Source organism: Rhodamnia argentea, chromosome 8 (assembly GCF_020921035.1).
Source record: "Rhodamnia argentea isolate NSW1041297 chromosome 8, ASM2092103v1, whole genome shotgun sequence".
In the NCBI taxonomy this organism is placed as follows: domain Eukaryota; kingdom Viridiplantae; phylum Streptophyta; class Magnoliopsida; order Myrtales; family Myrtaceae; genus Rhodamnia; species Rhodamnia argentea.
Genome location: NC_063157.1, coordinates 25,461,251 through 25,484,999, shown reverse-complemented (window position 1 = coordinate 25,484,999; position 23,749 = coordinate 25,461,251). Strand labels below are relative to the sequence as shown.

The window sequence follows — 23,749 nt, the reverse complement described above, 5'->3', positions numbered from 1 at the left end:
ATGCCATCCAATTCAGTAATTCAACTATACAATTTAACAAAAATCAACGAAGAGTAGATTTATTACGGGTATACCGATTTGGGGTAGTTTAGGGTAATTTATCACGTGCGTACTAATTTGATATTTTTTGTAATATTGACCCAATTTAAAACTTGTTCTCGAAGAAGGTTTTGAGGGGATAGATGTTCTTTGCTTTTGACATTTCTATTGGAGGTTATCCTTGTTTCCCTTTTTCTTTTACACTTCTTATTTAGTAAATCGATAATCTTCGTCTTCTCATTTAGGGGGAGAAGTCCTCTCTCTTTAAATAGGATAAATTGACTCGACTTACCAAGTGAAAGAAATCAAGATCCTCCCTAAACAAAACATAAATCACTACATCACTGCTTATTTAAATTGTTTATATTATATCTACTTATTTATTTGGGCGAGCAAGGCTCGACCTCGAGGCTTGGCCTTGCTATCTAGCAAGTGGCTGGAGAAAGAAAAGGGAAGGGGAATAAAAAAAATAAAATAAAGTTAAAAATTATTAAAATTTTATGTCGCCGGCCAACCGACGTCAACGTCGGTGTTAGCTACTCAAAATTCGCCGAATGGACTAAAATGACACGATTGCAAAAGGTTCAGGATCGAATCTGCAAAAAAAATATATATTTATGATTGAATTGACATAATTACAATAAATTTAAGATTTTTTTTGTTAACTTTCCCTATTTAATTTGTATATTGCACAAAAAGCAAAAATCGCTGACCAGACATCTTTTACATAATTAAGCCAAAAATGCGTTTTCATCTCGCTTTCAGATTTCTTTAAATCACCCCTGCATTAAACAGCGCAAGATGGAAATATAATTATAAATAAATAAATCGTTAAAACATCCCACTTCCTCCGCCTACGCTCTGAGAAGTAACTATCCATTTCCTTAATTTTCTTTTCTTTTCTTTTTCTTTTTCTTTTTTTTTGATAATATAGGAATCTTTTTTGTTTGGTCGAAATAATATAGCAATCTAAAAGGCGTCTATCTCCATATTTGATATTAGGTCACGAATTTATAAGTTGACACATGCGGCATATTCCAAATGAGAAAATTATTAAGGCCAAATACACATGCGGATTCAATACTCCGGCGGCGAGGCGTGAATCGTCGTTGGTAAACATGTCAGGATCGGGTCGGGCTCGGGTCAATTGACGCTTTTAATTATATTATACGAGGGATTTTTCCAAATCGCGAAACTACCCATTTGCAAGAAACAGCAAAGGATTTATATAATTGGCACGCACTCTCCTTGCCAGCAACGGAGCGCGCCCATCGGCCGGGAGGGGCACATCGATCATCCCTCAGCCTCCGTTCCCGAACCGGATCACAACGCAGGCTCCGTCCCCGCACAGGTGACTGGGCTGACCCGAGCAATGAGGGCCGTCCTATCCATCGCCCCTAGCCTCTGATGCCGCCACGTGGCGTGGCAGTTAAAATGAGAAAAAGCCTCTAGAGGGAGAAATGCAAATAAATCACGCACGCACATATAATCTAGAGAGAGTCTCTCCTTAGACACGTTTTCTCCAAACGCAATATAAGCCCCAAAATAACCCCAAATCTCTTTACTTTTGCCCTTCTGTTAAACGCCTCCCTCTCTCTCTCTCTTATCTCTCTCTCTCTCTTCTCTCGCTCGCTGTACATCATCGGCGATTAATCCAAAATCACCTTCGCCTCTTTCCTTGCGAATCGGACGTCGACCTTGGCCGAGTGGCGAATCCGACCCCTAGCCGCCGCCGCCGCCGCCGCCGCCGCGGATTCTTATTCCGATTTCCGAGACCGAGACTAAAGCGATTCGCGCAATCGGAATCCCTTCAGCCGCCGGCGGCGGTCCGTTCCCGGCGGGTCCGGAACTCTGTAGGTGCGCACGATTATTAACATGCGCGCGCACTCATCGGATTGTCCCAAAGTGAATCAATCCTCGCTTTAGTTTCTATTTAGTTGCGCTCCAAGAGGCGAGCCTCTCGGTTTTTCAATCATCGGCGTCTCGGCTTCGGTCGATTTACTAATTTCACTGTGAATAAGCTCGAAGTCAGCCCTCTGCTCGCGAATTTTGGATGGAATTAGTGTTCTAAGGTTCCTGATTCGGTATTTTTGAGCTTTAGCCTTGTTTTTTGGAGATTTAGTGAAGCTGAGACCTTGATCCGTTGTCCGCTCTTCTCGATGCGTTTTTGATTGCTCGTCTTGCTGCCTTGCGTGGTTTGCTTTCATTTTGGATCGAATGTGATTGAATTTTGCCAATGCTTGCTTTCAGTACAAAGGCTGGAGTCACGCTGCTCGTCGACGAGCTTGTTTTGAATGCCTTTCAAATGTCGTTAGACTTTTGACTTTTCTAAAGTGCTGTGTAACTTTTTCTGAAGTCAAGTCCTTCACTGAATATTAGATAAGCTATTTTTGCCTGAGGTTTTCTGTTTGCACTAAGAATTTTTTATGTCCATCCAGCGCCAGACCCTCTCAAGCAAGGTTATTGGTCATTTCTTGTCCTTATGGGGTTGTTTTATGTTTCTTTTTTTAATCATAAAGATCGAATTATGGCATTTAAAAGGATAGATTGATAATTTTAATGATAATCCCCCTATTTTTCAGCCAGTTGAACTGCATAGGATTTAAATCCAGCTTTCTATCTGCTTCTTTGTGCTGCTGTTATTCCTATATTTTTAAATAAAGGCATGTTTTGTTCTGATGTAAGCTGTTTGATCTGCATAGAATTTCCATATGTCTGCCTGCTTCTCGTGTTGGTGCTGTTATTATTATCTTTAAAAGAAAAAAGTTTGTTTTTGAGTTTTACTAGACCATTCTCATTAGTCATTCTCCTTCACAGCAATCTGGACTTTTAGGGGACATTTACACAAATTCCATGTCATAGATGGCCTTCTTCAAGAATTTTCCAAATGAAACAGTATCACGTGGCATCATGGAAGAAAATAGTCGGGCACAGAGTTCCATAAGGAATGTGGATGTTGATAGGTCTTTCAGCGAGAGAATATTCGATATGAATCTGGATGCACAGTACCCCAGTGACGGTGAACCTTCTGATTCCAGCAGAGTGCAGAAAGAAGCAGCAGCAGATAATGGAATTAGAGCAAACAACCTGCAGCCTTCTGTAAAGAGAACAGCTAATGCTGGCAAATGGGGTTCCACATTTTGGAAGGATTGCCAACCCATGTGTCCTCCAGAAAGGTCTGATTCTGGACAAGATTCGAAAAGTGGGTCAGGCTGTAAAAATTCTGGAAGGTCAGCAGGTAACTCAGCTGACGCAAGAGAGTCAGATGACGATGGACAGAAAGAAGTAACCAAGGGTCAAAGAGGCCCCTCTGATGTTCCCGCAGATGAGATGTTGTCTGATGAGTACTATGAGCAGGATGGGGAAGAGCAGAGTGAGTCAGTTGTTTTTGGAGGGTTCAATCATTCCACAAGGATGAATTCGATGCCCTCAACAAAGCCAAAACAATTTGCAGCTAATAGAAATGTCTCTCGGAATCGAAGGGCCCTAAATGATGACAATGAAGAAGATGATGATGAAAAGAATGACGACGCTGACTACGAGGAAGAGGACGATGAGGATGGTAATTAGTAAAATCATTTAAGCCCATCAATTGTTTAAGTAGTACTTGTTTTAGACATATATTATATTTTTGCAAGCTTCTTTCACTATTTTCTGGTCATTTTTACGGTCTACTTCTTGGAATTGCTGTTCATTGCTGTTTCTCTGCCATCGCAGGGGATGACCCTGATGATGCTGATTTTGAGCCTGATTCTGGGGTTGCTGGCCGCCAATCAGCAAACAAGGTGAGTTTGTTGGCATCATATTCTTTTGAATTTAATGTTGGGTGGTCTACGACTTTCACCTTAGTACAGACACAAAAGCATGTCGTAGTACGTAATTCCATGTCTGATTCCATGGGAAAAGGCCATAAATTAGAGGTTAATGACAGTGAATTGTTGGCTACCGCATTTCATTCTTTTTTGCTTCCTGCTTGCTCCCCAGTGTTACCAATAGTCTACTTTGAGAATATCATGGTGTTGGCAGTGGCTTGTTGATGCTGTTAGAAGATATAATGTTCCATGTGGTTGACAATATGCTAACTGTGGCAATAAAGAATACGGAAACTTATTTGGTGGCTAAGAATTCGGATTAGGATATCGGTGACGGCGATTGTTGTGTGGCATAAAAAAGACAAAAAGTTGGGTAGGTTCACCCTGAGGTTTTATTTGAAGAATGGGGGAAATATTTGAACACAGAACTCAGCTTTGGAGAGAATGCCTGCTTTTTGTAGCTCTCCAGATGCATTCTCTGATCTCATTTTGAGTTGTTGCGGCCTGTATTTGCTTTCAATTGGGAGGTCAGGCTAATTTTTCAATCAGACACAGGAGGGACCAGTTACTTTGGTGGTAGACGATTGCCTCTAGCAATGTTCAGAGTTTCATGAGATTGGGTAATGTTTCAGGTGATGAGGATATAGCTTGTGAAATGTTGATGGTGGTGATGAGCAGCTTCAGTGCGGACTGTGGTAGTTGTTTGAGGGATATTGCTGCGAACTCACCAAAGTTGGATGACCTAATTATGAGGGATATTGCTGGAGGCTGAGACTTATGTTTGGTCCAATATAATTCCAGTCGCTAACTTAGATGTAGGGGTGTTACTTTGTTGCTTGTGCTATTGAATGACTCTCTTCTTAGCCCTTGTCGGATGACATATCTTTGTCCTGACTCACTTATCCAAGTCTTCTTATTGCGTGGTAGTGTCTTGAGGAAAAAGAAGCAGAAATTTTTAGGAATACAGGCATTTCTCGGTTGCGGCCTGTAAGTAAATTTGAGTTGTGTGAGAAATGGAAAATCAAGTGTTAATTGCATCTTGAGGTGCTTTCTTGTTACCAAGGAACAGGTTCAAATTCTTGGATTAGCTTTTATCTACTTCACATTTTATAAAATGGAGATGAACTTGGTATTTGGAAGACTAGGTTCCGACTGGATCTAGGCAAAGATCTCTTTCTTTCAGTAGTGGGAGGAAAATGGAGGATTAAGCCAATATAGGTACAATTGAAAGAAGTTTTCCTAGGTGGCTATTGCAGCATATGACACTACTGGCAACAATGCGATTTATGTAACCGAAAGATGTATTTCTAATTGTAGGATAATCTGTAACACCCGTTGGCAATATGTTCTATTTAGGAGATTTGGTACAATTGAAAGAGGTTTTCCTAGGTGGCTATTGCAGCATATGACACTACTGGCAACAATGCGATTTATGTAACCAAAAGATGTATTTCTAATTGTAGGATAATCTGTAACACCCGTTAGCAATATGTTCTATTTAGGAGATTTGGTTCTACAGCGTGACTGTTGCTTGAATCTGGTGGTTATGTATTGAGGAAAAAACCCTTTAGATTGCGCAAACATTCTTTTAGAGACCTTGTACATATCTCAGTGGGGTTTAATATATATCATCTTATCATCTTTTGTTGTTTAATCTCCTTAGATTGCCTTACTTTACCCCATTATTAGTAAACTTCTTGTTTATTAGGCTGTTGAGTGCAAGGTTTGTTTTATACCTCCAATCATACTGTTTTTGGACAATCCTTATGCAAATTTATATGGTAATTTGATGACATTTGAGGGACTATACCTGATACATATCTTTTGTACTTGTAGGACGAGGACTGGGATGCTGAAGACTCTGATGAAGACAATATATCTGATGATGATATGGATGTCATGGATGAAGATGACTCATTTTATTCAAAGAAAATGAAGAGTAAAAAAGGAGGTAAAGGTGGACGCAGTGGCAAATCTTCCACAGAGCGCAAGTCACTCCCTGCACCAAGGCGACCAAGAAAAGGTAAAAGTCCATTCGAGGAAGATGAGTCTTCTGCCAGGGATTCTGATAGTGAAAGTGCGGAAGATTTCAAGGGCGTTACAAGGAGGGGTGGACAGCTAAGGAAAAACAATGTCAGGTCAAATCCTTTTACAAGCATCATAAAAGAAACCAACGAGGTCCGTACCTCAACTAGGTCAGTAAGGAAGGTATCATATGTTGAAAGCGATGATAGTGAAGAAGTTGATGAAGGAAAGAGGAAAAAATCGCAAAAGGTACAACCTTTTAAACTTTAATACCATACATTTGATTTTTGTAAGTGTTACTTAAAATTGGCTCTTCCTTATCTATTTCTTTGGAAGTATTGATTGACACGTGTCTTCTGCCTAGCAATTGGTAGACTGAGTTGGCTGCAATAGTATCAGACATTCAAATTCAGGGCCTGTTTGTTTAAGCTTTTTAAAAGCCAAAAGTATTTTTTTCTCGCTTTTCCCCTAAAATTCAAAATTTTATTCAAATTTCAAAAATTATGAAACAATGATATACGAATCTATGTGCTAAATATTATGTTGTGAAAATTTCTTATATCTCGCGTTATAAAAAAGTCAAAGTGCCTGCATCACAAGATTTAAATTAAGCAAAGAGTATAAAGCAAAAGCCAATCCAGCCACCCTAAGTGTTTTCTTTAATTGATTTTTTTCTAGATGAAGTATTATTTTTCATCTGGGAAATGCTGTACAAGGTGAAGCACATCGTGCCTATTAAGACCTATTAGAACTATATGCAGTCTTATTGTCTTAGTTGTGCTTAATTCAGCTTATAAGAAATCGATTCTTGTGAATATGAGGATGATGATGTCAGTGTTGCCCAATGTTGGGGTTTGGTGTGATGTGGAATATCTGATTTTATGTTTTACTAATACATTTAATTGCCGCCAGTTGACTTGGACTTTTTTCTTTGTATCACGAAGTGTAAAAAAGTGAGAAATGTGCATGGCTGCGCTTTTTGTTGAGAAGAATTTCCTAACTGGTTTTGTGAGAATTTTTCTCCGACTACTCTTTGAAATGAATTTTGTTATTAAGTGCCCTCAGGACACTTGATAAATATTTAGATAAGGAAAGCTTCCTATTTCCAATGAACAATCTTTCTTGTGTTATGTGTAATCAGTGCATTGGAAATTAAATCATTTCCGTATTAAGGGCACCCGTTAACAAGACCCCATTTTAATTACCAATCCAAGAACTAGCGCTGGCTGTATGCCCATGAAGTTGAATATTCTTTCTTAGCAGCTTCATTTCTTGCCCCTTCAATTTGCACCTAAAAGTATTTTGATAATCACTTTCATTTGGTTATGTAGGAGGAAATGGAAGACGAAGATGGTGACTCAATTGAAAAGGTTCTCTGGCATCAACCAACGGGCACAGCTGAAGCGGCTAGTACGAATAACAGATCAACAGAACCTATTCTCATGAGCCATCTGTTTGATTTTGAGCCAGATTGGAATGAAATGGAATTTTTGATAAAGTGGAAAGGACAGTCGCACTTACACTGTCAATGGAAGTCTCTTCCTGATCTACAAAATGTAGGTTCCTCAATTCCTCTAGCCATGTACATCCTTTACAAGTGCGAAACTATGACATATATTTGAATTTTTCGTTTTTAATAAGTATTGACATTTCACATGTATGAGTTTTCAGCTCAGTGGATTTAAGAAGGTGTTGAATTATACTAAAAAGGTGACAGAGGATGTGAGGTATAGGAGGTCAATCTCTCGGGAGGAGGTAAATTATCTTTACTGTGCCGAGGAGTTCTCTTGATCTCTATCATGGAACAAAAGAGTTGAAATGGCTGAATTTTCTTCCACGTGTGCGCAACATGCTAGATGGGAATACTAAATATCGCTGTATTTATTTTTCTATCTAAGTTTGGTGTGGTTTACTGGCCTGTTATGCCATAAAGCTATTCAATTCAGATAGAGGTGGTATGATGGATTAGTTGATCACCTTATTGTAGCTTCTATCCCAGCAGTTGAATCTTGATACGAGATTCTACCCAAGAATCTTAGATTTCGAGAGGGGTAGTTATAGCTTTTGGTGCTGTAGTTTGGTGTTTGATGTGTTGATTAGTGCTGTTGCTGCCGTTAGGATAGGCATTCAATAAACAATATATAATTTTGTCATTATGATAGATAAAGTGAGTAGTATATCGGAGTACATTTTTTCTTCTTGAGTGAAAAGAAATATTGGCTAATTATTGAAGTTTAAAGAAACATTTCTAATATAAAGGTAAAATTTTAAAACCAAGTTGAGTGGACAGCGACCAATGCATCCCTGAAAACTTGTTTAGTTGCTTCTTATGGTCTTCTAGCTTCATGTGATAGAAGCAGATACGCAAAAGCACTAGCAAACACCTAGGTTGGTGGAAATTCCAAACATTGATGAGAACTAGCATGAACACTGCACTAGTTCTACACGATCTCAAGGCTGATCCATGAAGTTGGGTTTTGCTTATGGCGTGAAGGGATGGATAGTGCAAATAAGGCTAAAAGTTCCCATCCAGCTTCTAGTTTGAGAACTTCATGTTTAGTTAGTTGAGTGTTGTACTATATACCATAGATCCTGGTCTATGAAGGGAGATATCTACTCCTGTGCTTGTATTGGGGGTTATTGATGGGTGGATGACTATTAAATTGTTCCTAGACTAGTACACGAGTTACCAACTTCTGTGTTTCTATTTTATCTGCAAATAGTTCGGATGAGCTTTACATTTGCAAGTGAGCAAGCAAGTTGAGGACCTTTATGTTCACCATAGAATTTAAGAAGAATAAGACAGTTGAGTTGGTCTTGCTGCATTCTTGACTCGGATTTACTGGATTTTTGGTTTAACAAGTTTTGTCACACTCTCGGAGTGATTCTTTCAATATGTCAGGGACAATTCTTACTGTGCTGAAAAATTGTTTCCTCAACGATTTATTGGGTCTGGAGGCTTCACTATGTCAGGGAAAATGCTTACTGTGCTGAAAAATTGCTTCCTCAACGATTTATTGGTCTGGCTTCCAGACCCATTAGAATGCTCTCTTTGGATTGCTTGTGCTTTCTCCATCAGTGTACTCATGTAGTATCAAATTGATCGCTCTGCTGAACACAGTGAAAGCAAACGATTTTATCTTTCATCCAGATATACAAAATTGATTTTCTTAGGGGTTCAGTTAACAAGTGCCCGGAATATTACGTGATGCAATAGCTTTTTTCTAAACGTCCAATATGTAGGTAGTATAGGAATTTTATTTCCTTTACATTAAAAAGCTTTCACCTCATTAGAAATGAAACGTGAAAATGTTACATCTTTATGTTTTCAAATCGTAACAAGTCTAACTCAACATGCACATGGGGCAGTTGTTGGCATTCTCCTCTTTGTAATGACAATTCTTTTGTTCTTGAGAGGAGGTTTTGGGCAGCAGTTGATGAAATTGATATCAGAGGATAATTGCAAAATAGGGTTTAATTTTATGAGGCGATTCTTTGATCTCAATAATGGCTTCCATAATAATATTATTAATAACAACAATAATAATTATGATGGTGGTTGTGGTGGTGTTTTCTTTATCTTATGATTCTGATGAATGACTGGTCCTTGTTCGGTTTGTGCTGCTTCTCTAGTTTCTGGTTCTGTGAAGTATGTGAATTTGGGGATTCCTTTTTATGTAATTCTAATGCAATCTGTTAAAATATTCTTTTTGACTCTTGATCTTTGTTTTACCTTTAGATTGAAGTCAATGATGTGAGCAAGGAAATGGACTTAGATCTCATCAAGCAATATAGTCAGGTTTGCTCTTTTGCAATATTACCTTCATGCAGTTTTCTTTGCCTCTCCTTCTTTTAATGTCGTTATATCTTTTGTGTTTGTGATTTGTTTAGGTGGAAAGAGTAATTGCCGACAGACTTAGTAAAGATACCACTGGAGATGTTGTACCTGAGTATCTAGTCAAATGGCAAGGGCTATCTTATGCTGAAGCAACCTGGTATGAAAAGCTAAACTGGCGTTATAGTGCTTTTGTCACTGTCCATATTTGCTGAACTGTTTCGAGATTTCACTAGCTCTTTTGTGTTATCTGTCTTTAGTTTGTAAAATTACAGTTTGATTTGATGAACAAAATGTGAAGGTCTATTCAGTTTTCACTTCTCCTTTTGGTATTAGGGAAAAGGACAACGATATTGGGTTTGCTCAAGATGCTATTGATGAGTACAAGGTAGAACACTGGTTTGATTGAACTTACTTTGCTATTTGCCTGAAGGCTTTTCCCAGTTTTTTTATTTAATATTTTCTGCCAATTATGCTTGAATGTTGCTGTTGCCTTGTATGTTGTAATAATTTCAGCATATATAAATGCCCTAATTGGCTTTCGGTGGTGAATGATCATTATGGAAATGCTTGTTTTGATTATTCAAATGTTAATTCCAAAGTAACGCGCTTATTACTTATATTGGCTTTGAAACCCAAACTTAAACACAACGTAGTTACATGGCACATGTTTAAAATGTCCATGAAATGATCTGTAATATGTAATTGTAACATGTAAGAAAGTGAGTAGATAAAAATGTCTGAATAGTGTCCATGTTGACACGAATGATATGTTAATATGCTGAAATAAATGTGTCTAAGCTTGTTATAAACAGGTTGAAAGTTTCAACCTGCGCATTACACATATTAACGAGTTGACTCGTTGTGGATGCAAACACTATGAGGGTTTGAATTACCTTTGCAATGTGCAAAATAAGAATTTAAGGTAACTGTTTTCTTTTTCTGCCCTTTGGGTATATACTACAGAACAATCATTCAGTTTTCTGTAGTCGCGGAACTTATTCTTGTATCTCATAGTCATCTTCTGCCTGTAAGGAAAAGACTGCTTGTTTAATTATGAAATGTTGTTCTTGCACTAAATAATGCTCGAGTCCAGTTATAAATTTGTGAAGTAATTTTCCAAGCCTTAATTAGTTTCAGACTTCAGTATGTATGGAAATTGGTAGTGTTTGTACTACAATTTTATCCTGCATGGAAAGTCCTCCAGTTTGCTCACTAAGTATGTGTCCTGAGGTTACTCCAGTGAGATCTGTAGAATATATAAGACAGTAGGGTAGTAGTTGAGGGATTAAATAAATTATTGAAGTAGTTATTGGGATGTCCCAAGACTCTCAAATAGTGTTATTCTTGTGGGAAATGAAAAGCTGGAGATCGGCCTTAGTCACTAATCAGTTCATTTCTAAATAATTTTAACTCGACTTGAAAATGGACGTGATTTGGTGGCTTTTGTTTTTTCAGTGGCATTATATCGACAGAAGCATATTGAACCTGTCCTAGTTTGTGTTCTCACAGCCGGCAGTCAAGTGACCTTCTTGGTCGCTTGCTGTGTGATTCTCTCTCTCTCACATGCACGGCCCCAGGGAAGGGGGGAGGGGTGGGGAGTATGTACGCATGTGACTCTCTTTGTGCTGATGAATATCCATTCCAAGTTCTAGTGTGTGTGTAGATGCATGAAGAATGGACAAATGAAAGGGATGTTGTGTCAGATTATGATCTTTTGTCCTGCTCTTGCAAGCAGGCGCGGGAGGCTGTTATGGCTGATCAAGGCAAGTCGGTGGACTTCCAGCGCAGAAAGAGCAAAGGTTTGCTGCTCCTTTCTCCTTGATATACTTCTTTTCTTTCTTTTTCTTTTCTATGTGCAAGTTGAAAGAGGTCATTGTCTTTTGGGACTGCCGAATGGTTTTCTCCTTGCTTGTTTTGTTGTGGCACGATAATACCATTGACTTCTGACTCTGGCTTGCGTGTACTCCTAATGTGGTGGCCTATTAGTTGGATAGTATTTAGGAAATCCTTATTCCATTTGGGGATGCAATTTTGATAGTTTAGGGTTTGATGGAATTGTGGATGTACAGTAGTTCATTACAGTCAGGAGATTTGTTAATTTCAGGGTAGAGTTATGGTTATGTCATTGTTATAATTTCTTGGGTGGTCCTAAGAAGAGCTTTTATCACATGTAATTTGTGATGAAAGGCCATCTGTTTTTTTTTTTTTTTTTTTGGGGGTTGAGGATTGGTGTTCTCAGTTTAATTGTTCCACAATTTCGTAGTTGTTGGTAGTCCATGAAATTTAGAAGTGCAGCACATACTTAATGTAAAATTGTTTGGTCTGCATTATTGTGAAAGGCAGTTTCTTTTCCTTGATATTTATTTTTTCACAAACTGATTCAGACAATCCAAATAACACCACTTGATGTAGGTTCTTTATTATTTTTCTTTTGGCGGTCAGATATAGTGTTCTTTATTCATTTGGTGAATGTTTAAGAAGAAAGAGGGCCATTCATTGATTTACAAAGTGATTGGTGTTCTCAATTTAATTGTTCCGCAATTTCATAGTTGTTGGTAGTCCATGAAATTTAGAAGTGCAGCACATACTTAATATAGAATTGCTTGGTCTGCATTATTGTGAAAGGCAGTTTCTTTTCCTTGATATTTATTTTTTCACAAACTGATTCAGACAATCCAAGTAACACCACTTGATGTAGTGTTCTTTAATTTATTTTTTTTTTGGGGGGTTCAGATATAGTGTTCTTTATTCATTTGGTGAATGTTTAAGAAGAAAGACGGCCATTTATTGATTTACAAAGTAGTGATAGAAAAATGTACTACAAAAAAAAACATTTGAAAAGTAGGGTTCTTACCAGTCAATCAGATATCACATCCTCCATATGAGCAGTGTCAGTTAGGGGCTAGCTGTGTAATGTTTCAATATTCCGAGTTATCGTGTGCTTGACTCAATTAACTCTGTCTTGCTTGAGCAAGATCTGGTATTCTTTGGGTGTCTTCATAGGAAATGAGGTTTCTGTTGATCATCCATCTTGATAATCTGTGATATATAACTATAAGCTCGAAAAATTGCCTTTTAATTAAGTTGTATCTCTCAGTACTTTTCGCTTTTCCTCTATGCATTATCTTTTTGTGTAGTCCCTTGATGACATGCCTCATCGGACTAGCAAGTAGCAAGTGGATAGCATACCTATTCATTTATCTCCTAACTAGATATCATTTCCACTTCTTCATATCTGTATGCGCATCACATGATTCAGTTGCAATTTTCTCATTTCTAGCAAGTTTACGAAAGCTTGACGAACAACCAGAGTGGTTGAAGGGAGGAAAGCTTCGTGACTATCAGTTGGAAGGTTTAAATTTCCTTGTTAACAGGTGCACTTGTGTCTCTCCCCTGAAATTTGGTAGTTTTGATTGGTGAACTTGGTGTCTTAGAAGAATATTTGTCCTTTAGTGTGGTCAGTCTTGATTTATACCGTTGTTGACTACTTGTATGTGACAGTTGGAGGAATGACACAAATGTTATTTTAGCTGATGAAATGGGTCTTGGTAAAACTGTTCAGTCAGTTTCCATGCTTGGTTTTCTGCAGGTAATTGGTAAACTGCTTATTTGATTTGGCCATGTATATTCTTATCTTCACTATCAGTATTGTGTCAAATGTAGAAACTCTTTTGTTGAATGCAGAATGCACAGCAAGTCTATGGGCCATTTCTTGTCGTTGTACCACTATCTACTTTGTCGAATTGGGCGAAAGAATTCAGAAAGTGGCTTCCTGATATGAACGTCATTGTTTACGTTGGTACTCGTGCTAGCCGAGAGGTAGAAATTATTGTCTTCTACTTTTCAATCGGGTGCGAGAAGTTGGAATTTTTGTTTTTGTTTTAGCTCATAAACTTATTTTTCGCCGGTCCATGGGAATGGATGACCCTTTTTTATTTAATGACAATTTATACCAGAAAAAAGGTTGCATTTATTATAGCCAGCTAGTTGAATATTTTATGCGACTTGTTTTCTTTTTCTTTTTGAGATCAGCAAAATTTAGTGTTTCTTAGGCCATATTTGAACAGGCTGCTTTGGCGTCTGGCTCCAGAAAGTTCGTGCTTATGCATAGTGTCTTTATGTTCTGATCTTGCTTAGAAGTATTGCAAGCTTCATCCAGTCTCTTAATAGTGTTTCATTCAGTCTCTTAATAATGTGGTGAGTGTCGTAAGTGTAGTGAAGAACTGATGGATGTGTTGGTGATTACTAATGGCGTAGAGGGCAGTGTAGTATCTAGATGCGGTTTTATTCTAGCTGTTGGATTGTCTATTTTCTGTCGATCTCTGTATGACAGTTCGGTCCATGTTCATTCTTTAAATGAACTTTTCTTGTAAGGGAAAAATGTTAGACTCTTACTCGAAACTTTGTGTTCTTTGTGTTGGTGGTGTTGTTTGATCTTAATGTCTTTAATCATATTGGAGATGCTCGATATGATTCAGGTACTAGGGTTGTACTTTCATAAGTTTGCATCGTGCACCTGCATCGGGATCTTTCTGACATCATTGTGAAGTCTCTGTCGGATAACGTGGTGGTTACGTGAGAAGAGAATTTGCAACTAGTAGATGTGAAGTGTCTTTTCCTTATGCTATGAGTACATTTGAAGCTGAGTTCGTCATCATTTTAAATTCCATGACTATGTTGTATTTACAGTTTTGTTATATTTATGCATGGTCTGTTCATTTCCATAGAACTGGCAGTATGTGCAATACAATTAAAATATTTGTTAGCATTTCTTGATTTTATCATTCCTCGTGCTTATTTTGGCAGGTCTGCCAGCAGTATGAGTTCTATAATGATAAGAAAGGTGGTCGAACCATGAAGTTCAATGCCTTATTGACCACATATGAAGTTGTCCTAAAGGATAAAGCTGTTCTATCAAAGATCAAGTGGAATTATCTTATGGTTGATGAAGCACATAGGTTGAAGAATAGTGAGGCACAATTGTACACCACTCTTTTGGTACTTTCCGGACTAAATCAATTTAGTCTTCTTCATTTTCTTTCCTTGTGAGTGGCTATAGAGGAGGACCAAAAACCTAGTTTGTTTAGTATATCTGTTTGTTTTAACCTTGCTCTTTCACAGGAGTTTAGCACAAAAAACAAGTTGCTTATTACGGGTACCCCCTTACAGAATAGCGTGGAAGAGCTATGGTAATTGCCTCTTGCACTGATGCCTTTGTCTTCTATGTTGGAATGGTTAAGTACTTTTTGTCACAGCAGAGAGTCTTCTGTGCAGTTCATCTAGTTATGGCAGTTGACTGCAGCCATAGACAAGGATTTTGTCCATTTGTTACTATGTAGTTCTTCTTTTGGAACTCCTCTCCACATTGTATAAGTTTCTCTTCCTTAATTGTTTGTTGGTTTCTTCATGTAGTCAAAAGTCATTAATGCATGCATTTTCGGCTGTCAACATTTTCACTTGGATGTAAACTTTTTCTGTGTGGGAGAGGCACCTTTTGTAGACATAACTGCAATTTTAGTTTGCTGCAAAATATCTTTCGATCTTCACTTTTTTTAAGCTAATTTGAGAGAAGTTTTTTTTTTGGTCGGCAATTTGAAAGGAAGTTAAGGGGACTTAGTTTTACCATCTTTGTCGATAATCTGGGTCAACCTTTTGAGGACTAAATTAATTGGGCGAAGTTAGTCACGGGAACCTTTGTTGCTTTGTTTTACAAAAATCTAGCAGTTGCTCCTTTCTGTGCGGACTATATATTTTACAAAAAATCACAGGGTAACTTGTACTCTGCAAATTTGATATATGCAAAATAGATGGAGGTTCATTGTGTTCCCTCTCAGAGCCGAGAAAATTTTTTTGGCAAGAAGAGGATATAGCAGTCCCCCTCAATGGACCACTTGGTCTAACTGAAGAGAACTTGTAACTTCATAAGAATGCTGAATAAGGGCAATAAGTTCACATATACATACTGGACACATATGATAAACGGTATATATCTGCAAAAAGAGGTTCCTGGGGGTTTCAGGATTGATAATACAACATTAGTATGTGAGATGATGACTTGATTTTTTCTGGGGGTATTGATCTGGTATTTGGTAAATGTCGTAGTAGCAGCCTCTGGAGAGTATCTTTTTTTTTTTCCCCCCTCTGGTTGGGTTAGTAATGATGTGGTAATCACAGAATGAGATAGAGAAAGGAGAAAGAATTTGTGGGGAAGACTTCCAAGCAAAAGGACTGGTGATAGGACTTGAAGGCATGAACTTATGGGGGGAATCCTTCTAATATGGAAATAGGAGCTATCTCACCATATAACTGCTGGATCAGAAGTGTTCCAAGTTGTAAAAGTGGCCTACCCGTTCTGACCATGTATCTGTTTTAATGGTGCATCTAGATCTGAGTTGACAAGGGTCTGGCAGTGACACAGTTACCTCTAATTTCTTTATCCATGTGAAAAGTACTTTCTATTGTAGTTTTTGTTTCCAATGGACCATTTTTCATGTCATGTCAAGATGCTTTGGCTAGTTAAGTCCGCTATTACATTGGGGTCCTTGTTCAATCTCTTCTTCTGTTCCTTCATCAATGCTCCTCAACTGATTTGATTCTTCTATTAATTTGCTATTAAAATTTTGAAAGGGCTCTGCTTCACTTTCTTGATCCCGATAAATTCAAGAATAAAGATGATTTCGTCCAAAACTACAAGAACCTCAGCTCATTTAATGAAAATGAGGTACATTTCCTTGCATCTTTTTCTCCTGATTTCCACTTTATCAGTAGTCCATTGATTTTGATAATGCTTATTGTCTCTCTTTAGCTGGCCAATCTTCATATGGAACTGCGACCTCACATTCTCCGGAGAGTTATCAAGGATGTAGAGAAGTCTTTGCCTCCAAAGATCGAGCGTATACTTAGAGTTGAAATGTCCCCTTTGCAGAAACAGTGAGTACAGTTCACCACTTCTATGAAGTGGTTTTCCCCTCTTTTTTGTTAGCTCTGCTTATGTTGTTTGGCTATGTTCACTTTCTAATTACTCTGTTCTTAGGTACTACAAGTGGATATTAGAAAGAAATTTCCATGACTTGAACAAAGGAGTTCGCGGGAATCAGGTGATTGGATACCTTGACTTGTTTTTAATTGGAACTTCTATTTCTGCTGTACAATAGACTCTTATGTGATAGTTCTTGTATTGTTAGTAGTGACTGACATTACGCAGTACGCATTTTGTTAAAATGAGCAGTTTTTACTTTAAGAATTCTTCAATTTTTTTATTTATTAAAATAAGATGGCATCCTCTTTTTGTATTTTCTTTTTTCGAATTTGCTTGCATATATAATTGATCTGAAATTGCAGGTCTCCCTTTTAAACATTGTTGTGGAGTTGAAGAAATGCTGCAATCATCCTTTCCTGTTTGAAAGTGCAGACCATGGGTATGGAGGGGATTTTAGAATTAGTGACAACAGTAAATTGGAGAGGATCATTTTGAGTAGTGGGAAGCTGGTCATTCTTGACAAGTTGCTTGTCAGATTGCATGAGACAAAGCATCGAGTTCTGATCTTCTCCCAGGTATGTTTTAGGGCCATTTTGGATAGTTTCTGGAAGCTGGAGACCATGCTTGCCATGCTTCTGGAAATTGCATGGTGCCACCAACCTATTCATGGTTTAGATCATCGATTTCATTGCTTTTATTTGGTAGTGAAGATGACTGGCCTACAGAGACATAATGTTTTCTATGTTGTCGAGGTTGTAGTGCATGAGTGGTGTTCGGCTTTGTTCTAACGTACTCGGAGTGGTTTGAGGCAAGCTTCATGAAGATATATGTATGTCGATATGAGAAGGTGTAGAGACTTCATGGCGAATCAAATTAAGTTGGTGCTGTGTGCTGTTTATCCTCCTCCAGCATGACTAGGATTGAAGAATTATGTAAAGGCATTTAAAAACTTTTTTTAGGCATTGAGAGATGGAAATAGTTTACCTATAAAAAGAAAGCATATGAATGGCGACAAATTAGGTAATCACGGTCCCTTTTTTTAAATTAAATGGTATTCATTGAAAATGTACCAAGGGGTAGACCTGATTTAATTGCCGGTGGAGTTCAGGAGTTGAGAAAAATAATAGGCATAGTGGTCCGTGTGGCAGTGGGCCAGACCTCGCGTCAAGAGCTTATACGAATTATGTGCATGCTTGTGCAGATTAATTTGTCCAGAAGTAATTTGCAAAGTTGGAGAATAGATTGCATTCACTCGCTCGAATTTGTCAAATTCCAGCCAGAATACTCTCTCGTTTTCTCCCTGCATTGCTGCAGAATCCTTGTGCTGCTTATCACTCCAATTGATGCAGTTGAAAGCTGCGGAAATTGACTTCTGTATTTGCATTAAGAAATCACTGTTAGAATGAATTGAACACCCATACAGATCTTTACTTATAACATATGAAGAGTTTTCTTTCTTTTAAATGATGATCTCTGCAGATGGTTAAAATGTTGGATATACTAGCGGATTATATGTCGCTTAGAGGGTTCCAATTCCAGCGGCTTGATGGTAGTACAAAGGCCGAGTTGCGCCAGCAGGCTATGGATCATTTTAATGCTCCTGGGAGTGATGATTTTTGTTTTCTCCTATCAACTCGGGCAGGTGGCCTTGGCATTAATCTTGCTACAGCAGATACTGTTATAATATTTGATTCTGACTGGAATCCACAAAATGACTTACAGGTGCTGCATTCACTCTTTTCCCCCCTTTTGCCTTCTTTTATCTGGACATTTTAGTCTATCAGGAGTGGCACATGTCAAGCTTCTTCTGTAAATCTGAATAAAATTTTGTGATCTTTTTTATTGTTAGGCAATGAGTAGAGCTCATCGAATTGGGCAACAAGAGGTTGTCAACATTTATAGATTTGTTACAAGCAAAAGTGTCGAGGAAGACATCTTGGAGCGTGCTAAGAGAAAGATGGTAAGAGTATTCAGAATATTTTTCCTATTACCTTTCCGCTTGTCCAAGCTGGCAAACTATTTGTTGGACATTTTAAAGTGATGCTGCTCATGACATGTGCTCCTTGTGGTCATCTTTGCTTTTCAAGGTTCTTGACCATCTGGTAATCCAAAAACTGAATGCCGAGGGTAGATTGGAGAAGAAAGAAACAAAAAAGGGGAGCTATTTTGACAAAGTAAGGACGAAACAAATATATGCCCTTTTTTATTGTTATTTTTTCTGCTCATATTTTACACTGCTGATGCAATATTTGGTACTCATTTTCTGTCATGCAAATTTTGCTTTTAATTTTGTCCCTATTTCCATTTCAGAACGAGTTGTCTGCTATCTTGAGATTTGGGGCAGAGGAACTTTTCAAGGAGGAAAAAAATGATGAAGAGAGCAAGAAAGGACTACTAAGCATGGATATTGATGAAATTCTTGAAAGAGCTGAAAAAGTGGAAGAGAAGGAAGCTGTGGAGGAGGGGCATGAATTGCTGGGTGCTTTCAAGGTAAAAGGAAAAACAAATGAATTTTATGATATTCTGGGAAAATAGACTCGTTATATTAGGTTTGTCAACCTCTGTATTTTTCTCTCTGTTGAGTCCTGCACTACGAGCATGACATATCATAATTGTTTAGTTTTCAAAGCAAGGAAAATCTAAATATGATCATGAAGTTTCTATTCTGATGACATTCTCCTCTTATATCCAGGTTGCGAATTTCTGTAGTGCTGAAGATGATAGTAGTTTTTGGAGTCGATGGATCAAACCAGAAGCTGTAGCTCAAGCTGAAGTATGAGCATTTTATTTCATAGAGACGATGCTTTATGTTGGAGTCTTACAGGAAGAGTCTTTTTGCAAAGTAAAATTTACCAATTTAGCAGTGTTTTTGATTTAAAATATACTCTGTCCTCCCTCTAGGAAGCTTTACTTCCTCGTGCTGCAAGGAACATCAAGAGCTATGCAGAGGTTAATCACTCAGACCAACCTGAGAGAACCAATAAAAGGAGGAAAAAGGAATCTGAACCACAAGAGAAGGTCTCTAAACGCCGCAAAGCTGATTACTCTGCCCCCTCTGCTACAGTTATTGAGGGTGCAGCTGTTCAAGTAAGAGGATGGTCTTATGGCAATCTGTCTAAGAGAGATGCATTGCGCTTTTCTCGTGCGGTAGGTCCTACTTTATATGGTTCTTGTATCTGGGGTACTGAAAGATATCGTGCCTAGCTTGATTTTGAAAGGGCAATTGATCATCTATTTGTTGTCCTATCTGTTGCGTTTATAAGTTTGAGTTCTTGTCATGTCATTTGAATTGCATTTTAACTCGTGTTGTTTGGCTGATTATAGTAGCTAGGAAGAGGGTGGAAATTGCATGATCAACCAAGCCAACCGAGAACCAACCAATTTAGTATGGGTTGATAGTACAACCGACTTTGCTCATAGACAAAAATGTTTGTTGTTACTTTTTTTTTTCGGTCTAATGTTTATTGTTACTTACACAATTTCTAATTACTGGGCTGTTAATCTGTGTCAGCGACAATTTTAGTAGAATTAACCCTATGTGGAAATCGACTGGATTTTAAATATCTGTCAAACTAGAGCTGAATTTGACATTTATATTTGCTATCATGAGTTTGTTGGGGGGTTTTTGCAACATTTGTTGAAGCCGGTTTGTGTTTCTATGTCCGGGGAAAGAAATTTTACTATGTGGAACATTTGATCTGCCGAATGTGTGGGCATCTCATCTTTGCTCGCATCCCTGTGGCCTTGGTACTTTTTCAGTTCTATTGTTTATTGAGAGGGATTGTTCCTTGTTTTCTGCACGACTCTAGTCGTGATTTTTACTAATATTTGACTGGCAATCTCTTGTGAACTAGCTGTGACATTTTCATTGCAAAGGAGAGATTGAGGAGTACAAAAATTTCTCTTTTGGTTGGATTCTAATTTGTTCTTATCCCAGCCAATATGTTGATAGAGAGGTATATGAAATTGCCACTCAAGTTGCCGTGCTCTGTATTATATTTATGTCTGTATTATGATGTTATATTTAGTTCTCTTTCATTTTCTTTTGTCGTGGTCCTGCATTAGTTGTTGATCATTTTGTTTCTCTGATTTTGTAGGTTATGAAATTTGGGAATGAGAATCAAATCAATTTTATTGCTTTGGAAGTTGGTGGATCATTTGCTGCAGCTCCTCCTGAAGCGCAGATTGAGCTTTTCAACTCTTTGATTGATGGCTGTAGAAAGGCAGTCGAAATGGGAAACGTTGATCCGAAGGTTGGTTCTGTAATAGCCTTCCCCACCTCCTCCCGGGGCAAAAAAAAAAGGGACCCAAGCCCCTGTTTCTCTACTGATTTCATTTCCTGATTGCTTTACAGGGGCCACTTTTAGATTTTTTTGGTGTCTCTGTGAAAGCTAACGATCTTCTTACTCGAGTTCAAGCACTTCAGCTCCTAGGAAAGCGCATCAGTCACTATGCTGATCCAATCAAGCAGTTCAGGGTGTTGACTTACCTCAAACCTTCGAATTGGTCCAAAGGCTGTGGATGGAATCAGAGTAAGATTGCTTCCTTCTCCATTTGTTCGTCATTATTTGCTTTTTGATGTCGATGAGATTGTTCAGTTTTAGCTGAGACTTTGTACTTGCTGTTTCGTGCTCTTTGCAAATACTCAGTTGACGATGCAAGATTGCTGCTTGGCATTTATTATCATGGATTTGGCAATTGGGAAAAGATTCGGTTAGATGGAAGTCTTGGCCTTACAAAGAAGATTGCTCCAGTTGAACTTCAGCACCATGAGACATTTCTACCGCGTGCTCCAAATTTGAGAGACCGGGCAACTGCTCTTCTGGAAATGGTAGATCTCTTCTGATTTTTAATCCATGTAACATGAAGACCACCGTTGTCATGTTTTGGTCTCTTTTTACTGTTCTTTTGTTGGCTTGTATTTCTTGTCACAGTGTAGATGCAGATTTTCAGACCATCTAGACGCATCTCTCCGTTTTTCTGTCCCTAACACCATCTACATGCATCTCATGCTTTAGTTAAATCACCATGTTCCAAGCTTCTTCATTGGAACTTAAGGCTTGCTCCTTGAGGCAGATTCCTTTACACTTTTGCACAGTTTTGATTTTTGGATTGCACGATCACCTCTGTTTATGTTAATTAGAAGTGGTAAGAGAAAGTGGAGTCAGAGTAACAAAACATGATTATTCATGTCAAGTTGATTTTTTTTCCCGAATGTTAATCTCTTACCTTAATCTGATATGGAATAATTCTTGTCAATATGGTTTACATTTTTCTATCCGGAATCTCTGCTCCTGAACTTCCTTTTCTTTATTTCTTTTTTGGGCAATTCTGTGCCCGGAATTGAATGAACTGATAACCTGCACAATTCTTGTCAGGAACTTGCTGTTGGAGGCAAGAATTCTAATGTCAAAGGAGGACGTAAAGCTTCTAAGAATGTCAAAGATAATGTTCTCAACACAGCTCAAACAAGGGAGAACAGAGGTGCTGCTTCTGCAAAAGTTAAGTTGCAAGTGAACAAGGAAAGGCCTCAGAAATTGGCCAAAGCTGAACCATTAGCTAAAGAGGAAGGTGAAATGTCCGATGATGAAGAAGTGTGTGAGCAATTTAAGGAAGTAAAATGGATGGAATGGTGTGAAGATGTCATGGCGGAAGAGATAAAAACCTTGAATCGTCTTCATAGATTACAGACTACCAGTGCCAATCTTCCGAAGGAAAAGGTGTTATGAGTTTTTATATTTTTGCCTGACAATTTCTTATCATGTGTTTGAGATTTACATTTCTTTCTTTATAAACTTCTTCAGGTGCTCGCAAGGATTCGAAATTATCTCCAGCTCATTGGACAACGGATTGATGGAATCGTTTTTGAATATGAGGAAGTGCCTTACAAGCAAGACAGTATGTTCTCTAGTTCAATTCTTCCACATCTTTCCGGACATGCAATGCTTTCCATTTATTTTTACCTGTTCCAGTCTCTCTCTCTCTCTCTCTCTCTCTCTCATTTACTTAACATTTCGTCTTCACAGTTTCTTTACTTAGTACTATACAAACATGTAGGGATGACCACGCGACTATGGAATTATGTCTCTACCTTCTCAAATTTATCTGGGGAGAAACTTCATCAGATTTACTCAAAACTTAGGCAGGAGCAGGACGAGGAGGTTGGGCCTTCTCATGTTAATGGCTCTTCATCCGGCTCAATGGGCAGAGATGGCGAGTCTGGCTATTTCCCTCCTTTCCCCAACCAAAGAGGCTACAGAAATGCGACTTCTTACCATATGCCTGAGACGGCATACAAAGTCCATGATCCAGTTAAATTCGAAGCCTGGAAACGGAGGAGGAGACCCGAAGCAGATGCATATTCCCCTGTTCAGCCTCCAATACAGCAAATGGCGAATGGTTCTCGTTTAGGCGACCCGAATTCGTTGGGTATCCTCGGAGCGGCGCCATCTGATGGTAGACGATTTGCTAACGAGAGACCATACAGGATGCGTCAGTCCAGCTTTCCCCAGAGACCAGATTTTTCTTCGGGGATCAAATAAGCATACACTGCTATGTCGGAGTAATCCGTTGGTTGCATGTGGTTGGGATGGAACCCTAAGGTTTCCATTGGTTGCGTCTGGTTCAGCCACAATGGTTGTTCCCTGGAAATTTTGACTTGTCCATCGGAACGACAGACTATGATTCTTGTTGGTATTCTTTGACACAGCATTTGGACAGGGTGAGATGTTGCAGTGCAGGCGCACCGCTTGAAGTTGGTGGAATAGGTGGCTGACAAACGGAGGCAAAAGCTCATCTTTTGGAGATAAATTCTTTTTCGGCAACAAGTTCCTCCAAATAATTAGGTCAGCGATTTCCTACATGTAACGTGTAAATTGCTAGAGGTCTCATCTAATGTATACATACAACAGAGAGGTTCACATGTAATCCTGAAAGGGAAGTGTACATTACAAATTTTGCATAGTTCTCGATAAGTCGTGTGCTTTATCTTTGAGCAACGGCAAATGTAGTCTGGTTTTCAGAGGAGTTATTGAATTCATTTTATTTGATTGTGCA

At 38.5% G+C, this 23,749-nt stretch overlaps 1 protein-coding gene across 3 annotated transcripts; it reads left to right on the top strand.

The window, feature by feature from the left end:
• The first annotated feature begins 1,586 nt into the window (after positions 1-1,586).
• LOC115735268 (protein CHROMATIN REMODELING 5) lies at positions 1,587-23,738 on the top strand. Of its 3 annotated transcripts, none has more exons than XM_030666419.2 (31): positions 1,587-1,896; positions 2,857-3,601; positions 3,757-3,824; positions 5,688-6,125; positions 7,208-7,432; positions 7,548-7,631; positions 9,616-9,675; positions 9,768-9,871; positions 10,048-10,099; positions 11,450-11,513; positions 12,995-13,088; positions 13,216-13,303; positions 13,399-13,533; positions 14,521-14,712; positions 14,836-14,903; positions 16,342-16,435; positions 16,520-16,644; positions 16,748-16,811; positions 17,056-17,268; positions 18,173-18,415; positions 18,543-18,653; positions 18,781-18,867; positions 19,004-19,183; positions 19,386-19,466; positions 19,595-19,840; positions 20,791-20,946; positions 21,048-21,225; positions 21,343-21,524; positions 22,072-22,413; positions 22,498-22,591; positions 22,751-23,738. In XM_030666419.2, the coding sequence occupies exons 2-31, from the start codon at positions 2,902-2,904 to the stop codon at positions 23,233-23,235; spliced, it is 5,253 nt and encodes a 1,750-aa protein (XP_030522279.1). In that variant the 5' UTR covers positions 1,587-1,896; positions 2,857-2,901; the 3' UTR covers positions 23,236-23,738. The 3 variants fall into 3 exon arrangements, with proteins under 3 accessions (XP_030522279.1, XP_030522281.1, XP_030522280.1); XM_030666421.2 differs by lacking the exon at positions 1,587-1,896 and adding an exon at positions 1,930-2,111; XM_030666420.2 differs by lacking the exon at positions 1,587-1,896 and adding an exon at positions 1,930-2,123.
• The last annotated feature ends 11 nt before the right edge of the window (positions 23,739-23,749 follow it).

Bases quoted from the DNA above. Each gene is read 5' to 3' on its own strand.
- LOC115735268 (XM_030666419.2), top strand. From the start codon at position 2,902: ATGGCCTTCTTCAAGAATTTTCCAAATGAAACAGTATCACGTGGCATC. The intron at 14,713-14,835 runs GTACTTTCCGGA...GCTCTTTCACAG, and splicing joins AATTGTACACCACTCTTTTG to GAGTTTAGCACAAAAAACAA. The intron at 18,868-19,003 runs GTAAGGACGAAA...TTTCCATTTCAG, and splicing joins AGGGGAGCTATTTTGACAAA to AACGAGTTGTCTGCTATCTT.